The following is a 17,810-nucleotide window of genomic DNA, read 5'->3' on the forward strand; positions in this document are numbered from 1 at the left end:
TATACCAAAAGATACATTGCAATTGATGCATGACCTTTATCCATTTGTCGATTGTAAAGAATTTGCACAACCATGTGATTGATGCGTGAGCATTTTATACCTATTTTCTGCTTATTTTCTAGTTAAATTTAGTTAGAATTTAGTAAGTTTAATTATATTTTAGTGTTAAAATCTTCTTTGGATACTACTTTGAGTTTTTTGGTGTTTTTATTTTTTCAGGTAAAATTCGGACGAATTTGGCAGAGTTTTGTGCAAGAAAAAAGGGAAGAAAGTAGATGTTGCCAACCCTGACCTCCTTGCACTCCAACGAGTATAACTTAAGCTACAAAGGTCCAATTAACGCGGTTCCAATGACGTTGAAAAGCCAACTTTTAGAGCTTTCCAACGATAGATAATATTCTATAATTTTCTTCTTGAATCATTGCCATGAAGGGCACTAAACGCCGAGCTTGGTGTTTAGCGCTTAGGAAGACAGAACCAGCACCCAAGCCACTGCCAATTCTGGCGCTGAACGTCAATTCTAGCACTAAACGCTAGTAGTGCGAGTCAAAATCACCCAAGGGAACATCTTTAGTCCGATTTAGCTTTTAATTATTATCTTATCTTTATTTTTGTTATTTTTATTTACAAATAAAACCTTTTAGATTTAGAATTTAATATTTTATTTTAGTTTCAAATCAAATTAGGTTAGTTATAAAAGGGAGATGATTCAACCTTTCAAGGGCATCTCTCCTAGGGGGGCTTGGATATTCTCTTTCGCACTTTTTCAGAACCCTTGTTTTCTCTGTAAGTCATGAGCCACTAAACCTCTTTGGTTAAGGTTAGGAGCTCTGTTTATTTCTATGGATTATGACTATTGCTTTTCTATTTTAACTAATGTATTGATTCAGTTTCAAGGATTACTTTCGTTCTTTATTTTATGAATCTGGGTGGAATGAGAGTATGACCCTTATTCTAGATGCGTTCTTGTGACCCTTGGGAGAGGTCTCTCACCTGAACACAACTTCAAAATAAATTCCTCCTAAATTGCTAATTACTTGGACTTATATGGATATGTGACATATAATCCATTTAGCTTTGGATAATTAGGGTTTTTGTGGCCATAAACTAGATTTGAACTTAACCCTCTAATCGGAATCAAGTGACCAAGAGATTGGCGGTTGATGAAGGTTAGAGGAGACTAAATCACTAAGAGACTAAGGTTTAGTCAATTACAGTTTGCCATGAAATGAATATTGCATGATTAAAATAGTTGGTAAGAAAACTTAATCCAAAAAAGTAAACATCTCAGATACCTTAACTGTTTCTCTCATTGATTTCTACACCAAACACATTATTTGCTTCCTTTATTCTTGATTTATTGTTTAATGCTTTTGAAACCTACAAAACTAACTTTTCTGTCTACTTAACTAAACCAATCAGCCAACCATTATTGCTCAGTTCATCAGTCCTCGTGGGATCGATCCTCACTCAACTAAGGTATTACTTGGACGACCCGGTGCACTTGCCGGTTCAGTTGTGGATATTCTCAAAATCCGCACCAGTGATGTTTTTCATTTCTCTAAACAAAAGAAACTTTCCTTTTCTATAAGTTCTACTACATCTAATAAATTTTTTTATTTAGTGCACTTTGATATATGGGGCCAATTTTCATTCCTTTCACTAATGATTTTAAATATTTTTTGACAATAGTTGAAGATAAGAGTAGATATACATGGGTACACTTTTTCAAACTAAAATCTAAAGTTTTAAATTTGGTTAAAAATTTTGTTTTCTTGATAGAAACTCAATTCGGCAAAACAATAAAGTCCATTCGATCTAATAATGGTCTAGAATTTAATCTCACATCTTTTTACCAATCTAAAGGTATCATTCATCAAACTTCATGTGCAAAAACTCTACAACAAAATGGCGTTATGGAGAGGAAGCACCAACACATTCTTAATATTACTAGAGGTCTTATTTTCCAATCAAATCTTCACAAATGTCTCTAGCCTCATACAATAGACCATGTTGTGCACTTGATGAATAAAATACCTAGTATTAAACTTAAAAAGAACTCACCATTTAGCATTTATATGGAAGGGTACCTGACATTAACTCCTGAAAATTGTTTGGCTTCCTTACTTTTGCTTGCACACTGACAGCAAATAGGAAGAAGCTTGACAGTAGAGCCAGGAATTGTCTAATCCTTAGACTCAAACCAAACACTAAAGGATACATTTTGATGGATTTAACAAATAAAAAAGTTTTCATTTCAAGGAACATTATGTTTTATGAATCTAACCTTTTATCACAAAAAGCACGAACATTCCAATAGAGAAACCAAGGCGTTTGACTTCATCTTTGACTATTTTTGAAGAAATATATCCTTTTATTGTTACATTTCATGCATCACATATATATCATGCACTAGACACTCTCACTCATAATCACACACAACAACATAGTTCATCATCTCATAATCAAACATTGGCACCTAATGCACAGTTTGATCACACACTCACACCAAATTCCTCAAATTCACTAATTCAACATACTTTGGATCATGCACATCCTCATCTCCTCCTTCACAAACAGCACCATTACCTCATACACTAAAACAACAACACTCACAATTGAATGAGAGACCATGCAGAACCAGAAAGCCACCACATTACTTAAAGGACTATCATTGCATGCAAACTTCATCTTCTAAAGCTACTGCCAATAGTCATTGCAGATATCCAATTTCTGCTCACTTATCATATGATGCACCCTCACCATCTTAGAGACATTTTTTTCTCACCATATCATCCAACACTGAACCCAAGTCTTTTGAAGAAGCTGTGAAGGAAGATTGTTGGAAGAAAGCTATCAGTGATGAACTTTTATCTCTTAAAAGTAATAGAACTTGGTCTCTCACAACCCTCCCTGTTGGAAAAAAGGCAATAGGTTGCAAATGGGTCTTCAAGACAAAGTACAAGTTTGATAACACCATCGAAAGATACAAAGCAAGACTTGTTACGAAAGGATTTACTCAAACTGCGGACTTTAACTACTTCGATACATTCGATCCGGTGGTTAAAATGACAACATTCAGACTCATCATGGCTCTTGCAGCAGTAAAGGACTGGCACCTCCACCAATTGAATGTCAATACAACGTTTTTACATAGCGATTTACTCGAAAAAGTCTATATGAAAGCACCACCAGGTTTACAAGTCCCTTCCAATACTGTTTGCAAACTAAAAAGGTCTCTTTATGGACTCAAACAAGCGAGTAGACAGTGGAATTTGAAGTTCAACTTTGTCCTCACAACAGCAGACTACGTGCAGTCTAAGCATGACTAGTGTACATTGACGATATCGTCATGGCTGGGAATGACATGCAAGAGATTAATAACTTGAAGACATTTTCTTGACAAGAAATTTACCATCAAGGACCTTGGCCAACTCAAGTTCTTTCTTGGCATGGAAATTGCTCAAAATGGCAAGGGAATTGCTCTTTATCAACGGAAATATACCTTTGATCTCATCAAAGATTTTGGTATGTTAGAATCCAAACTTGTTTTCATTCTCATGTGCTGCACCTCTCAACTTACAAAGACTTCAGGTACTAGACTCGAAGACGCAACCAAGTATAGGCAACTCATTGGGCGCCTCATCTACTTTACTAACACATGTCCAGACATCTCTTTTGCGGCCAGCAAACTTAGTCAATATCTAGATTGTCCTACTAATGATCATTATAGAGCTGACATGCATATTTTTCGTTACTTCAAAGGCTCCCCAGCAGCTGGTCTTTTCTTCAGCGGCAACTCTGACATCTCTCTATCTAGCTAGACAGATTTTGACTGGGCAACCTGTGCCGATACACATTGCCCTATCTCTGGTCAATGCTTCTTTCTTGGCACTTTTCTCATCTCTTGGAAGAGTAAGAAACAAGCCACGGTGACCCGCTTCTCATCTAAGGCCAAATACAAGGCAATGGCCCTTGGTTCTATTGAAGGACAATGACTTCTCTATCTCCTCAAGGACCTCAATGTCAATCATCCAAAGTCTTTTACAATGTACTGCGACATTCACTCCGCATTCCATATCGCCGTCAATCCATCTTTCATAAGTGAACAAAACATATAGAAGTGAATTGCCATATCATAAGAAAAAAGGTTCAAGATGGGATACTCAAGCTACTGCTAATCTCTTGAGCTCACCAAACAGTTGATCTATTCACCAAAGCTTTAGCTCTGAACCCTTCAAGCAGATGTATTCCAAGCTTGGATTAGTGAATTTTCACTATCCAGCTTGAGGGGGGATATTGATACCCCTAAGCTAGCTATATGTAACATTCATTTAGCACACTAATTAGGTTAGCTATGCTCTAAGTTAGCTTTACGAAATAAACATCAATCTCATACTCTTCACAGGTGAGGTTCATCATTTTAAATTTGTGTGCCAAATTCCTTTCTCTCCAATTTGAATTTCTTATCTCTTTTCTCTGAGTTCGAGTCACAAGTTTCCCGAGTTTGAACAGAAGAGGACTTCTTCATTGGACATTCTATCATCAAAACGTGCTCCACAAGGTTACTACAAGCCTACAAGGGCAAGAACTGCAAGCCTACTGGTTTCCATACCCGTAAAGGTACAGTTGACTTTAAAATTTTCTTAATTTTGTCATGGATGTCAGAATTGGCAATATGGGTTCCTGCTCTCTGAAGCCCTTTTGATTTATTCTTTCTTCATTTCAATTGTCATTGTTTGTTCTTTTAAAAAATTTATGAATTAGAAGACCCAGATTCGTGTTTTTTTATTTTTCTTAATCCTTTTCACTCTCTTCAGTCTCATAAGAATCGTTATACCATCTCTTTGCTATTATTGTTTGTTTATACAATTTGGAAGCTTCTTAATTCTTGTGAAATGAATGAATTAAATGTTTATTTTGTGTGAATTTTTTCGTTTCTTTGATATCGATGTATAACTTGGGAACCTTTTTCAATTTATATCTTAATTTCATGTTTCTGTCTTTGATTTGCTGATGGCTGCTTGCCGTGAAATAATGCTCAATTCTTCACATGATAGTTTGAGGGATTGTAGTTTACTCAGCTGCCAGCTCAGTCAGTTAGAATTAGAAGTAGTTAGAAGCTGTTTAGTTAGTTATACTAGATGAATAGTTAGACTTAGCTAAGTGTAACTCATACATGTATATTAGCATACCCTGGTACTATAGTAACTGTGCATTGATTCATTGCAAGTGTAAGGAGTGCATGAAGTTAGTCGCACATCAAAGAAAGCAAGGAAGAGTGAGGAGTTTATAAGATGAGAGACCCATTAACTTAATACATTAAGATTTTGAGTTGGCTATAGTGTCTTTTAATTTTATGTTTTCATCTTATTACTGAACTTTCAATTGCAGAAATCAGTCATATGCTTATTAATATCCATCAATTTTTTCTGGTTTTTTTAATAAATATATTTGCTACTCTCTACAATTATTATCAATAGTTCATTTTTTCCTTTTTGCCTGTCAAGTTGAATGCAAATTTGCACTTTGTTGCAGGTGGGTATGTGGTGGTGCAAGAAAAATTTGCCTTCCATTTGTTTAGATAGTACAGAAATTTGCTTAAAAACTGCCCACAAGTCAAGACATGTCTCGTGTCTCTATTTTAAAGTATACAAGTTATCTTAGAATTTGTCTCGACACAGGGACAACATTAAGCTTTTGTCAAGACATGTATTTGTCCCCACCATTTTTTTATCCATCTCTGTTTTTATGACAAGAACCAAATGCTACTTAAATATAAGTATGGTTTATAAAGGGGTTAGTAAAAGCTCTACGGTGCCTGTTAGTGTTATCCTTCTAATAAATCAAGGATAAGTGCAAAGTTTTGTATAGTACTTGGTTTGATCCTTAGCGATCAAAATATTTTTTTATTTTATTTTCTCCCTTTTTTTTAAATGAATTTCAAAAAAATTGACAGTTTCATGATCCGCAAAGATGGACGAGAGAGCAAGCGCCGCCGTATTTATCCAAGGCTACATTTGCTGCTTTCAAGGTTTTTGTCATTACTAACCTTTCTAGCTGATTTATTATGATTTCTTTGGATGCTGAGAATGTGATCAAATTAATAACAAGAATTAGAATGCACTGTTACTGTTAGTAACAAATTAAAGTTGGTTAAATTTCACTCATTCAACCTTTTAAATTTGAGTTGTTTTGAGGCTTAGTGATTCTCAGCTATTTTGAGGTGTTATGTATCTTGGTGAATATTATAAATCATGGCAAACAAAACTTTCAACTTCAGTGTTCTGACTCTTTTTATTACAGTTGAATGATTCAAGATGGGATTCAGATTATAAGAAACTGTGGAAGCCTCCACCAAATCATGGCTTTCTGCCCTGCACTAAGCCTACTCCTAATTATACAAGTAAGAATTCTAAATTTTGTTGCAACTTTTCAAGTATAATTTTCTTTGGTAACTCCTTGACAAGTTGAATGTTTATCCAGCTTATCCTGAATCGCGAGGTTACAAATGGAGGTCTCAACCAAATGCATTTCTATCTCGAGTTAGCTCTCGTATACAAATATTTGATATTTGATTGTATATAAAGTCTATATCCATTGTTTTGGACTAGTTTTTAAATTTTAATGTTAAAAGTTTGTTTTCTTCGCTGTAGATATGTATGGTAGCTGTAGCTCGCACCATAAACGCCACTCATGTAATTCGGGAACTTGACAAGAAATCATTTTGGCAGGACGATAGGTAGCTGATCAACTTCTATTATGTTTCAGTTAAAAGTTCTCTCTATTTTTTTTATAATTAGATTTTATAGTCCCTTTTTTCTTTGCAATTTTTCTGATATCTTTGTCTCTTTGATGAAGAGTGGTTCATTAATTCTTTAGCTAATGATGTAAAAATCATTAAATCATTAATTTTTCTGATATCTTTTTTGTTTGCAATTTTTCTGATATGTTTGAATTATGATTCTATTAATTCTATTAGAGTACTAGAGTACTGAAAATATTAAAAAAATATTAAAATTTATTTAAATATCTAAAATAAAATTATAAGATAACATAAAATAATTAGTTAAATTCATGTCATTTTTTGTAATTTTTTATCTAAAAGTGATTTTAAATAATGTAATCCAAACAATATTTAGTTTAATATACTCAATTTTGAATAAAAATTACCAAACATAAACCACGCCAACTTACTTTTAATAAAATCAATTTTACAAAATCAATTTTATACAAACTTCCGTTTATAAACGGTAATCTAAACACACATACATGGTGATTCAATTCAAAAGCTTGTCTCGTATGGATTACTATGAGAATGAGATTGCTTCCATGTGAGATTTTTACAAAGTATGTATTAGTTTAAATCTATTGATACTACTTAAAATTTCATGTGAATATTTTACTTACCTTGATTCCTAAAATATTGTGCAATCAACCTGTTATTGACAAACTCATTAGTTTATTCGAACTTCCAAAATTGGTTCTCGGTTGGCAAATAACAAGTTACCTTTGGATATTCAAAAACTTCGCTGCCAAACTTGTTTTGAAGCTCTTCGTTTCTCTCCTCGAATTGAACAAATGGGGAAGGTATATAATTAAATCCTAAACTCCAGTTGACTTTTATGTTGCTCTATCCATTTCCTTAAAATATTTTTTCGGCTTATTTGTAGATTTTGGTGGAGAGGATGAGATGATATTGGAAGAGGAAGAGGAAGAGGAAGTGGAAGTACATTGATCCTATTGAAAAAAGGTTAAAAGGACTTTGCCCTTTAACTCCAAAAGAAGTTGGAATTTTTATTACTCCTCTAGGATATACCCTTCAAGTACTCCAATATACATTGCTATTGGGGAAATATATGGTGGTGAGTTGCATATGACTGAACAAGGTAAAGGATTATAACACTATGTTGCTCTATGGTTGTGATATATGAAGTTTAGAGAGGTTTTACAGTTTTAATATATTTATCATCGTGGTTTTCTCAGTCGTGGAAGGTCAATTTCTCCAGATAGGTAAGGTTGTGTCTTCGTTAGCAGATCATATTTTGCATTTTTGCAATTGAAGTTACCCTATTTAGTTCATCCATGACAATTCTCTTCTGATTATGATCACTCTTTTATCAAGAAAGCCGTTGTTCGCCTTTTTGATAAACTAGCAAATGGGAAAAATGACCGAGAGGATAAATCTATCAAACAAAATTATTGATCTTCACAACAAAAAAGGTATAAGCAATTCATACATACTTAATCTTATTTATGGTTCTTTCAGGTGTTAGATAAGTTCCTCATATGATTTTATGATTTTTTGTTTTAGTACTCATTCATTGTAAATCTACTCTTCTATTTCCCCCACTTCTTATTGCCAGACATTATTGTTTTCAACTTGTCATTATTGTTGTTGATAGGTAATACTTGAAAATTTTCCTATGGTTTTAAATTTCTCAATGGGCATTTATTGGTTTTGATCCCATCTGCTTGGCATGTATTGAGTTCATCAGTTTGTGACTAAGATAAAAACTAGTTGATCTCAAGACTCATTGGTAAGAAGTCTCCAACTTGGGGTTAGGTGGGAATATTATCAGCTTGTCATGTATGTGTGGTCTAGCATCTAGAAAATTGTCTTTAACTTTTCAGCACATGACAAATGAGTCATGACTCTCTTACACACGGTGCTTATTTGAACGTTGATAAAAAAATCTTTTTTAAAGAAATTTTTTTTTTATTTTTAGCGTACTTAGTAAATTTCTAATAGTAAAATAAAATATTAAAAAATAAAAAAAATTTAAAAAGTTATAATTTATATTTTTTATTAAAAAATCTTTTTTTTAAAAAAAATATATTTTTCACATAATAAATAAAATATAAAAATATTTTTATATTATTATGTCTAAAATGTTAAATATAATTAATAAATAAAAATATTTTTTTGTATAAAATATCTAAACATAAAATTATTTTATTTTTTTATAAAATCTTAAAAAAAGTAATTCAAAAAAATATTTTCTCTTAAAAACTCACTCAAACTGGTCTCTCAAATTATGATTATGATTATATTATATGACATGCTGATCAAGGGAATAATCTTTATTTATTGTGATTTTTGTTTGTTTGTTTGATTGATATGGTGTTGGACAGGCAAGGCTTCTTAAGGAAGAGGAAAGGGCCCATTTCAGGAACAAAAAAGAAAAGGGTTGGACAGGTTTCGATCTGAAGAAGCATTGTATTCGAATCCTTTACCTGATTGTATATGTCAAACACCAAGTGCAAATGCTTCTAACTTCTAAGTTAGGTAGACTTAGATAGATACATACATGATACATCGTCCTTCAACCATGTTTTAGGCGTGTGGTAGCAGAGTGTATACAATCCTTATCATTAAGGAGGAAAGGTGGGAAGGGAAAGAAAATTTTGAACAAATAAAAATTAGAGCCAGATGAATACAAATAATATATTGATGGTGGCATTCATTTATTCGTTGATTCGTTAAGTTAAACAAATAATTTTCGATGAGAGAGATCCTTCATTCATAATCTATATCTACATTATGCATAATGCCGCGCTTTCTCTGATTATGAAACATGTTTTATTTGGTATATTAAATGAGCCGATATTAAATTTAGATTATTGATTCATAAATTGACTTAATTATATATAGTTATAATTATATATTATTTTTTATAACTATTTATATGTCTATATATTATGTATTTTATATGTAAATTTATAATAATACTTTAATTTTGATACGTTAACAATGTAAAATATTTTACATAATTGTTTGACTATATTTATTTTTTTGAATAATTATTTATACAGTTATTTTTTTATATAGTGTTACATGATTAATGTAGGTACAAAATTGTTTTATACTAACATTTTATTAAAATTAAATTTTTATAATAATATATAATTTTACACACATATATCATGTGTATGCTTTATCGTTTTTATTTTTATTTGTTTTAGCTTTCAATATGATAAAATAATTATGACGTTTAGTCATTTATGTTTGTTAAATATATAAGAGTAGTGTTTTTTTTTTTTTGCTATATTTATTATATTAATATTTTGATTTAAAAAATTCTTTAGTCATCTTTTTATATATAATGTTAATAGATTATGCTACGTGTATATCAAAATCAGCCACCAAAATCAACTATTAGTATAAAATACATGTCAGAATATAAATACACATTGAAAATAAATTAAATCACACATGTATTTATACATAAATATATTGATAACTAATTTTAGTGATTAATTTTGGTATACAAATAATATTTTTAATTTAAATAAATAAAAAAATAATCTAAATTAATTGAATAATTAACTTACTCATTCGTTTTAAGTATCAGATTTGAATCCGACCTTATAATATACAACGGTAAAAGGGCCGCACCCAAAATGAAGTACGAAAATAGAGGAGGCTATAGTAGAGATGCATATGATCCCATCCAAGATCCAACCTTAAATATGACTCGGTATTTTATCGGATTTGTCTTTTTTTTTTTGCGATGTACTCTTTCGGACCATGTTTCAGGTCGTAGATAAGATCGAATATGAAATCATGTTCCAAAACTAAAACAATATATTTTTGTAAAATTAGTAATGAAATGTGATACTTTTATGCTTTAATTAAATTTTTTATATTATATATTATCTTTGTTTCATACTAATTTATTTTGGTATAAATATTATGTAATATATGCTATTTAATATTTAAGCATAAGATTTTATTACGATTTATGAGAACACATTTTGTTTGTATTTTTCCATAATTATTTTGATGATTAAATCTATTTAACATAATTAAATATTTTTAAACTAGAATTTAATATTGTCACCTTGATTTATGTTTTTTTTTTTTTTTTGATAAATGATCATCCATTAATAGTTAAATTAGTCCTTTTTTACTCAATAGCCAAATTAATTCCGAAATTTACACTAAATCAAATTGGTCTTCCAAATCACTTCGGGAAAGGAGGATCGCAACCGACGTTGATAAATTTGGAGACTAATTTAGTAATTGGATTTAATAAAAATTTGAAGAACGAATTTAACCAATGAATAAAATTTGAGTATAATTTAAAAATAGCATACGATAAATAAGTAACATTAATTAAAGAACATTGATATCAACTCCCATAAATTTGTTTCTCAGTATATATGACTCATTCTTAAAAGCTCTTAACTAATAAGTACTACCCTCCTTGTTAATTAAACAAATATTAATTTTCTATTTATTATATTTTATATCAATTTTAATGAGATAAAATATTGTTGTTGTGTACTATATTTTATATCAATAGTTCAGATTTTAGTATAGGATTTAAGATATTTTATGTTTTATTTTTCTTTATTTTTTAAGTTCAATAGTTAGTTAATTTTCAGAGATAGTATTGTTCTACTCCTTCCTTTCTACATTACTAATTAATATATGCATGATTTTTGCCGCCTTCTTTCCAGTTTTTCAGGATCCCTCTGTCCAAAGGCTATAATGTAGGAAGTTGATTGAACTCATCTACCACCACAATCTAAAGCCGCCACAGCAAAAATCCTTCAAATGATGCAAATGTCGCGATCCCTTGTATCAAGATTTTCTAGAAATAACACTACGCCCACCCATGAAGGGCCTCAAAGGCTCAGGGATAAGGATGGATCCATCTTCTTGCTGGTAATTCTCAAGCAAGCATATTATCATCCGTGGTACTGCACAAGCTGTTGCATTTAGTGTGTGAACAAACTTTGGTGGAGCCAGATTGCTTTTAGACTTTTTCGGGCTTGCAACTGGCGCTTCCAACGGGCGATACCGGATTCCCAACCTACGGCTCTGATAGTCTGTGCAATTTGATGCACTTGAAATCTGTCATAATATCATACAGGAGGTGTAAAAGAAGGCTCAGCAGATTACATCAAAAGGAACACAATCTATATTTGCAAAGGGGAAGATAGCAAGAAGTTGATTTCCAATTCTAACTAAATACCTTAATGCTTCACTACATGTCTACATCACTAACATTTTCTTCACCAAAGAAAGCAGTTACCTTAGTGCAACCAGCCATTGTGGCTATTTAGAAAATTTCCCAATATGAAAATTGAAAAGCAGTAACCTTAGACCAAAGAGGCAAAAAAGATTACGCATCATGAGCCTATCAGATGGAAAATGTATCTGCAGTACCTCGCCAAACCTTTCTAAGCCAGGCATCCATGCCTCCACATCAAATTTACGGTAAGCAGGTGCACCTAAATCTTCGGAAGCCATATCCAAAATTCTGCAGAAACACAGAATCATACCAAATATAGTAATCAAATCATGGTCAAAATTTAGAAAGGATGTACTTGGGCATAAGTGGTAACTCTTACTTAAAATGTAACCCAAGGGATGAGAACATGTCTTCTTCAATTTTAATAAGCTCTTCATGATAATGTTCACTGTCTTCTGGGCGGCAGAAAATAAACATTTCAACCTTGCTGAACTGGTGAACTCGATAAAGACCCCTGCTCAGTTTTAATTATAATTAGAAATTTTAGAATAAAAAGTTACTAATAATCCTTAAATTGCCTCGTCACACCCAATCAGCTCTACAATCAATTACCTTGTTGCACTGCCAGCGGCACCAGCCTCAGTACGGAAGCAATGAGAAAATGCTACATATTTCAGGGGTAACAAAGTTTCAGCAAGTATAGAATCCATATGAAGACCCCCAACAGGTATCTCTGCAGTGCCGATAAGGCATTGGTCACTATCTTCTATGGAATAAACCTGTGTAATTTTGGCATGAAAATGAAACATCAAAAGAAGCTATGAACCTCAATCAGAAAAATATAAACATGAAAAATCGACTCTTGGGGGGAAAAACTCAATGGTCATTTTAAGTCTTTGCTGCATAACAAGGTTGGACCCGATTGTGATTAAAATTACTACACCAACCAAGTTGTAAGTCCCATGCTTAACAAAATACAAGAAAAAGATGAAATGACTAAAATAAACATGTTTTCTGAGAGCCTATAAACTGTCTGACTCAGTCAAATTGGTTGTCATTGCCATGACACATTTGTCATCAGCTGTTTATCTTATGTCCATTGTCATAACAATGCAACTGATGAGTAAGAAGCAGATTTCTGTAAAATAGACACTAACAAACCTGTGTATTGTTTCCACGAGGTTGGAAACCACATTTTTCAACAATAGAGGACCGTACAAGTTCAGGCGTTGTTAATGGAGTAAAGCCTCTCTTCATCACTTCTGAGAGTGTCCAATTCACAAGGGCCATCTCTAACAAAACTGCATCATTTTTCAAGTAGTAGAACTTTGACCCACTGACCTGTGAAACAGCATATTAGATACATCTCACATACAACTGAAGTCTGAATATATTTATTTCTTGTTTTTCCAGATCCAAAGTTCCATGTCAATGCGAAGTTTACAATAGAAGATAAGAAATAAACTATCATAGTAGCAACACTTGAAAGGAAGTCTTCTAACAATCACATAGAATAACTAGTATGGAAAAAAACAAAGATGGTCTTCTAAAATCATATATGGAACCACCACCCCTGGTTACTTTCCCATGAGATAATATGTAGCCTTAAAGGCATGCCTGCATTTCCCAGAAAAACAAGTATCCTAAAGTCTAAGCAAATAGATTCCAACACCTAGTCATGTCCGGTATGTAAGGTTTCACCTTCACCTGTTGCAAATAATAGCTAAGGAAATGCCTTAAGTTAACCAAGGTATACCTCTGCAGCTGTGTCGAAATCGAAAAGGCAAAGTTCCTTTCCTAGTTCAAGATGATCCTTGACAGGGAAACTAAATTCTGGAGCGCTGCCAACCTAAGAAGTAAGATGATCCATTAACATTTTGAGAATAATTGATGCACTAACAAGCTAAATTTTTAGGAACTGTAGTAACTAAATACCAGCTTCCTTGTCATAGAACTATCCTCTCCACCTATTGGAACATGTGGATGAGTCATGTTTGGTATACGTTGTGCTTCGAGTTGAAGTTTGTCATTAAGCTTGAGCAGGTCTTCTTCCAAAGCAATGAGTCCTTCCTTCAAATTCTTTCCTGCATGCAAAACGCGAGTGTCTTAAGGAATTGACCTAAAAGGCAGAGCAAAGGTAGTTGGGTGCCAAGAGCACCTTCCTCAATTAGTCTTTGACGCTCAAATTGTTCCATTTTCCCTTTCATCTTGTTTGCTACCGCATTTCTTTCTCCGCGCACTCTCTCAACTTCCTGCTTTCTGGAAACCAATTAGCTGAGCAATTGGGACCATAAATCCTTTTTTCTTCCCCCTTCCTATGTCTTTTTTGCATTAATCTAATTAGATGATACTATAACATGATTAAGCATGGTAAATCTTAGAAATAACAGGCATTTCAGAACACATGAATTTGGGGAAATTATTATAATGGAGAATGAAGAAATAAGAGTGACCTTTTGAAGATTAAAGAAGTGGTCATAGAGTTGAAGGACGAGTTCCAAATCAACATCGGAGTTACGGTTGCGAATGTTGGCAGCAACTGCTTCCTTGTTATCCTTTATCCACTTGAAGTCTATTGCGGCCTTCCAGTGAGACCTCGCACCTTGGTCCTCGGCCTTGGTGGTTGATGGTGAAGTGGCGGGAGATGTTTGGAGGGCGGCGGAGAGAGGCTTGATGGTGCGGCGAAATGGAACGTTCTGGAAGGAAGAAGGGTAAGAAGGGAAAGGGAGTTTCAGGCATGAGAGTGAGATGGTTGTCCCGTTCAAACAACCCATCTTCATCGAGTCTTGGGTCTAGGTCAGAAGCTCCCACTCAATTTTATCCAAACAAAATGTTAGTTGTTGTTTGTTGCACTGATAACAAGAAAACAGATGTGAGAAGAATTGTAAATAATGAGTTAATTATCATTAAATTTATAATTTTTATTATTTTAATTTGAGAGTGAATAGATTTTTATTTGTTTTTTACTTTATTAACTTTTTTATTTAAAAAAAAAAACTTGATTTTCAAAATAAAGGCTAAAAAATTTAGATATGGAAATAAAAAGAGTGTTATACCTTAACGTGATAATTTTTGGTGTTTTTAAAAACTATGGGAGGTACAGTCCGATTTGTGTTTAAAAATTTTTAAAAATTTGGAGTACACAAATCGGACTCAGTACACAAATCGGACTCACCGATTTGTGTTAAAAATTAAAAAAAATTGGAATACACAAATCGGATTTGTGTACTCCAAATTTTTTTAATTTTTTCAATGGACGGTCCGAGTACAAAAATCGGACAGTCCGATTTTTATACCTAAAAATCGAACGGTTCGATTTTCGTACCTCTTAAAAATCGAACGGTCCGATTTGTACCTCGTACATTAAATCATCCTACATTTTAAAAAAATACCACAATATATCACAATTTAAAAAAATACCATTATTAATCCAATATTAAAAATAAAAAAGTACAAAATAAATTCTGTCGTTAGCCTAAGAGTCCTCTCAATTCTTAGCTGGTCAAATTTTTTTTCAAACAAAAAAACATAGTCAACACTTATATCATGAGTGTTAAATATAATGATTTGTATATGTATATTCGATTATTTTGTTCTGTTAATCAAATATTGGCCAAAGGTCATTAGCAAAGTTGCGAGAACTAGACGAGTGGAGTAACTGGTTAATAGTTCAAAGAGTCAACCCAAGTTCAATAAGTTTAATTAAATATAAACTAAAAATATTAAAAATTTAACATATACTTTTAAATATTTAAATTCAATCATTTTTAACATGATAAAATTTAAAATTTGTCAATTTCATATAATAAATTATTCATTAAAAATTTACAAATAACTTTAAACATCAACATTCATATCTAACAAAAATCAAAATACACATAAATGTCCAAAAAAAATTCATGTTCTACCACCATCAGTTTATTTCAGAGCATAAAAACTGAAAAAAACTAAATAAATAACAACAACATAAACAAGGCAGTGCTTACTAGTTACCATAGCACCATCAACTGAAAATAAAAAAAAAATCAGAACCAGAATCAACAACTCAAACAAAAAACCAATCTTGTAATTTTCAAGAAATCACTGGAAAGGCTAAATAAACAAATAAGATCAAATTGCTAAGCAATCAAAAGATTCAAAACTCAATAGGGGCTAGAGAATCCAATTAACGAACTTCAAACAACAAAAACCTGGAAAATAAGCAGAGAATCCGAGTTTGAATCCAATATCCATAGAATTAACCCAGAATCAAATATCCATGCAATTAACTCAAAATCCATACAATTAACTCAGAAGTCAGAATATTTATATACAACAATCATATAAAAATTAACTCAGAATATATAAAAATTAACAAGGAAAAAAAAACGCAACTGAAGAACTAGTAGATGAGTGCTTACCAGAGAAGAGAAGACGGGCGAGCAGCAGAGTCGTTCGCGTGGAAGTTATGGCCGACTGGTAGAACGGATGTGCGGCGAAGAGAAGACGGCCAAGCAGGCACGTTTACGACGGCGAGGAAACAGGGCTGAGTAGACGTTCGCGACGTCGAGCAGCAGAAAGTTCGGCGGCAACGACGGCACCCTCGGAATCGACGACGAGTTCAGAGCGGCCGACGACGACGAGGACAGGTCCGGACTTGATGGCACCCTCGGGCTTGACGACGCGAGGAGTAGCGAGAAGAAACGAGCAGACCCAACCCACGGTCTGTCCCCGCCGGCGGCGACAGCAACCTCTACCGGAGGAGAAGAGTTCGGCGATGGGATGGTGGCTGGGTTCGTTAGGGATAGATTTTTGGGCTTTTGTCACTGAGAGAGAAAGGGGCGTGGGTGGGTCTCGGTAGTGGGGAGCTCTAATTTCTTTATATATATTACTGAACCGGAAAAAACCCGTCCGATTCTGACGGCTCACCAATTAACCGCCAATTTAGCCGATTTTTAAACCGGTTTTTTACATAACAAATCTTCATATCAATCGAACTGGACATGTGACCGGTTTTTGATTAATCCGATCAAACCGGATGGTCCAATTCGATTTTCAAAACATTGGTCTTTTGAAATTTTTGTGCTAAATCCTAAAAGAATTTTACTAATATCAAAACTCATAAAATAATTAAGTGTATTTGAAATAAATTAATGAAACTCATTTTTATTAATTGAAAAATGCTAGAGGACCAACAGAAATTATTTTTTGACAATAATTAAAGATTACGAAAATCAAACCGATCAATGACTGGTTTAATGGTTCAATGATCCCACCAAGGTCAAATTGTGAAGGGAGAGGGAAGAAGAGGGAAGGAGATAGTGGTTTTCGTGGTTTAGTAAGAGAGGGAGTGAATATGAATGAAGGAAAAAGGGGTTCGCATTTTGAATTTATGTCCCAGTTACCGTCGGACTTTTTCGATGGTAAAACTTTGCGGTCACCAAAACGAATTGTTTCCCTAATTGTCTTTACCATCGAAAAAATCTGTCGATAAATCCGACAGTAAAGAACGTGCCATTTTATTTTCGTTTCCCTCCAATAATTACTGTCGGAGTTGGAATCCGACAGTAATTACTAAACCTTACAAATTTGACGTTATTACCGCCGGTAAATCCGACGAAAAATCTCGCCGCTAACGGCCGACGGTAAATCCGACGGTACTCAATATTTTTTTTATAGTGCACATTCAACCGAAGAATGACTTTCTAAAGAAGTAAATAAAATAACAGAGGATACTACTATAGAACAACCAGAAAGACTACTGCAAGAAAGCACCCACAAATATCATCAAGAAATAATTTTTTGACACAAGCATCAAACACAATAGCATCAAGAGCACAAATACAT

The 17,810-nt window shown here is 33.1% G+C and overlaps 1 protein-coding gene and 1 long non-coding RNA gene across 7 annotated transcripts; one reads left to right on the forward strand and one right to left on the reverse strand.

The window, feature by feature from the left end:
- The first annotated feature begins 5,553 nt into the window (after nucleotides 1-5,553).
- Nucleotides 5,554-9,507, forward strand: LOC107643362 (uncharacterized). 3 transcript variants are annotated; one of them, XR_015883595.1, is made up of 6 exons: nucleotides 5,554-6,034; nucleotides 6,307-6,406; nucleotides 6,487-6,545; nucleotides 6,657-6,742; nucleotides 7,553-8,223; nucleotides 9,136-9,507. It is a non-coding gene; the product is annotated as an uncharacterized LOC107643362 (long non-coding RNA). The 3 variants fall into 3 exon arrangements; XR_015883594.1 differs by lacking the exon at nucleotides 9,136-9,507 and having other exon boundaries at nucleotides 7,553-7,590; nucleotides 7,674-8,709; XR_002362653.2 differs by lacking the exon at nucleotides 9,136-9,507 and having other exon boundaries at nucleotides 7,553-8,709.
- Nucleotides 9,508-11,325: 1,818 nt separating this feature from the next.
- On the reverse strand, nucleotides 11,326-16,825 carry LOC107643363 (serine--tRNA ligase, chloroplastic/mitochondrial). 4 transcript variants are annotated; one of them, XM_088487744.1, is made up of 10 exons: nucleotides 16,385-16,825; nucleotides 14,438-14,794; nucleotides 14,143-14,236; nucleotides 13,920-14,068; nucleotides 13,741-13,833; nucleotides 13,146-13,325; nucleotides 12,597-12,763; nucleotides 12,364-12,498; nucleotides 12,179-12,272; nucleotides 11,326-11,863 (listed from the first exon to the last, which is right to left on the reverse strand). In XM_088487744.1, the coding sequence occupies exons 2-10, from the start codon at nucleotides 14,762-14,764 to the stop codon at nucleotides 11,591-11,593; spliced, it is 1,512 nt and encodes a 503-aa protein (XP_088343870.1). In that variant the 5' UTR covers nucleotides 14,765-14,794; nucleotides 16,385-16,825; the 3' UTR covers nucleotides 11,326-11,590. The 4 variants fall into 4 exon arrangements, with proteins under 4 accessions (XP_088343870.1, XP_016202465.1, XP_016202463.1 ...); XM_016346979.3 differs by having other exon boundaries at nucleotides 14,143-14,320; XM_016346977.3 differs by having other exon boundaries at nucleotides 14,438-14,836.
- Between the last annotated feature and the right edge of the window lie 985 nt (nucleotides 16,826-17,810).

This window comes from Arachis ipaensis, chromosome B5 (assembly GCF_059453495.1).
Source record: "Arachis ipaensis isolate K30076 ecotype BB chromosome B5, ASM5945349v1, whole genome shotgun sequence".
NCBI classification, from domain to species: domain Eukaryota; kingdom Viridiplantae; phylum Streptophyta; class Magnoliopsida; order Fabales; family Fabaceae; genus Arachis; species Arachis ipaensis.

What these genes read in the sequence shown, in the direction of transcription:
- LOC107643363 (XM_088487744.1), bottom strand. Translation starts at nt 14,764, where the DNA reads ATGAAGATGGGTTGTTTGAACGGGACAACCATCTCACTCTCATGCCTG. An exon ending in ATTTCGACACAGCTGCAGAG is followed by an intron (nt 13,326 to 13,740) that starts GTATACCTTGGT and finishes GCTGTTTCACAG; the next exon opens with GTCAGTGGGTCAAAGTTCTA. An exon ending in TCCCTTGGGTTACATTTTAA is followed by an intron (nt 12,273 to 12,363) that starts GTAAGAGTTACC and finishes GTGTTTCTGCAG; the next exon opens with AATTTTGGATATGGCTTCCG.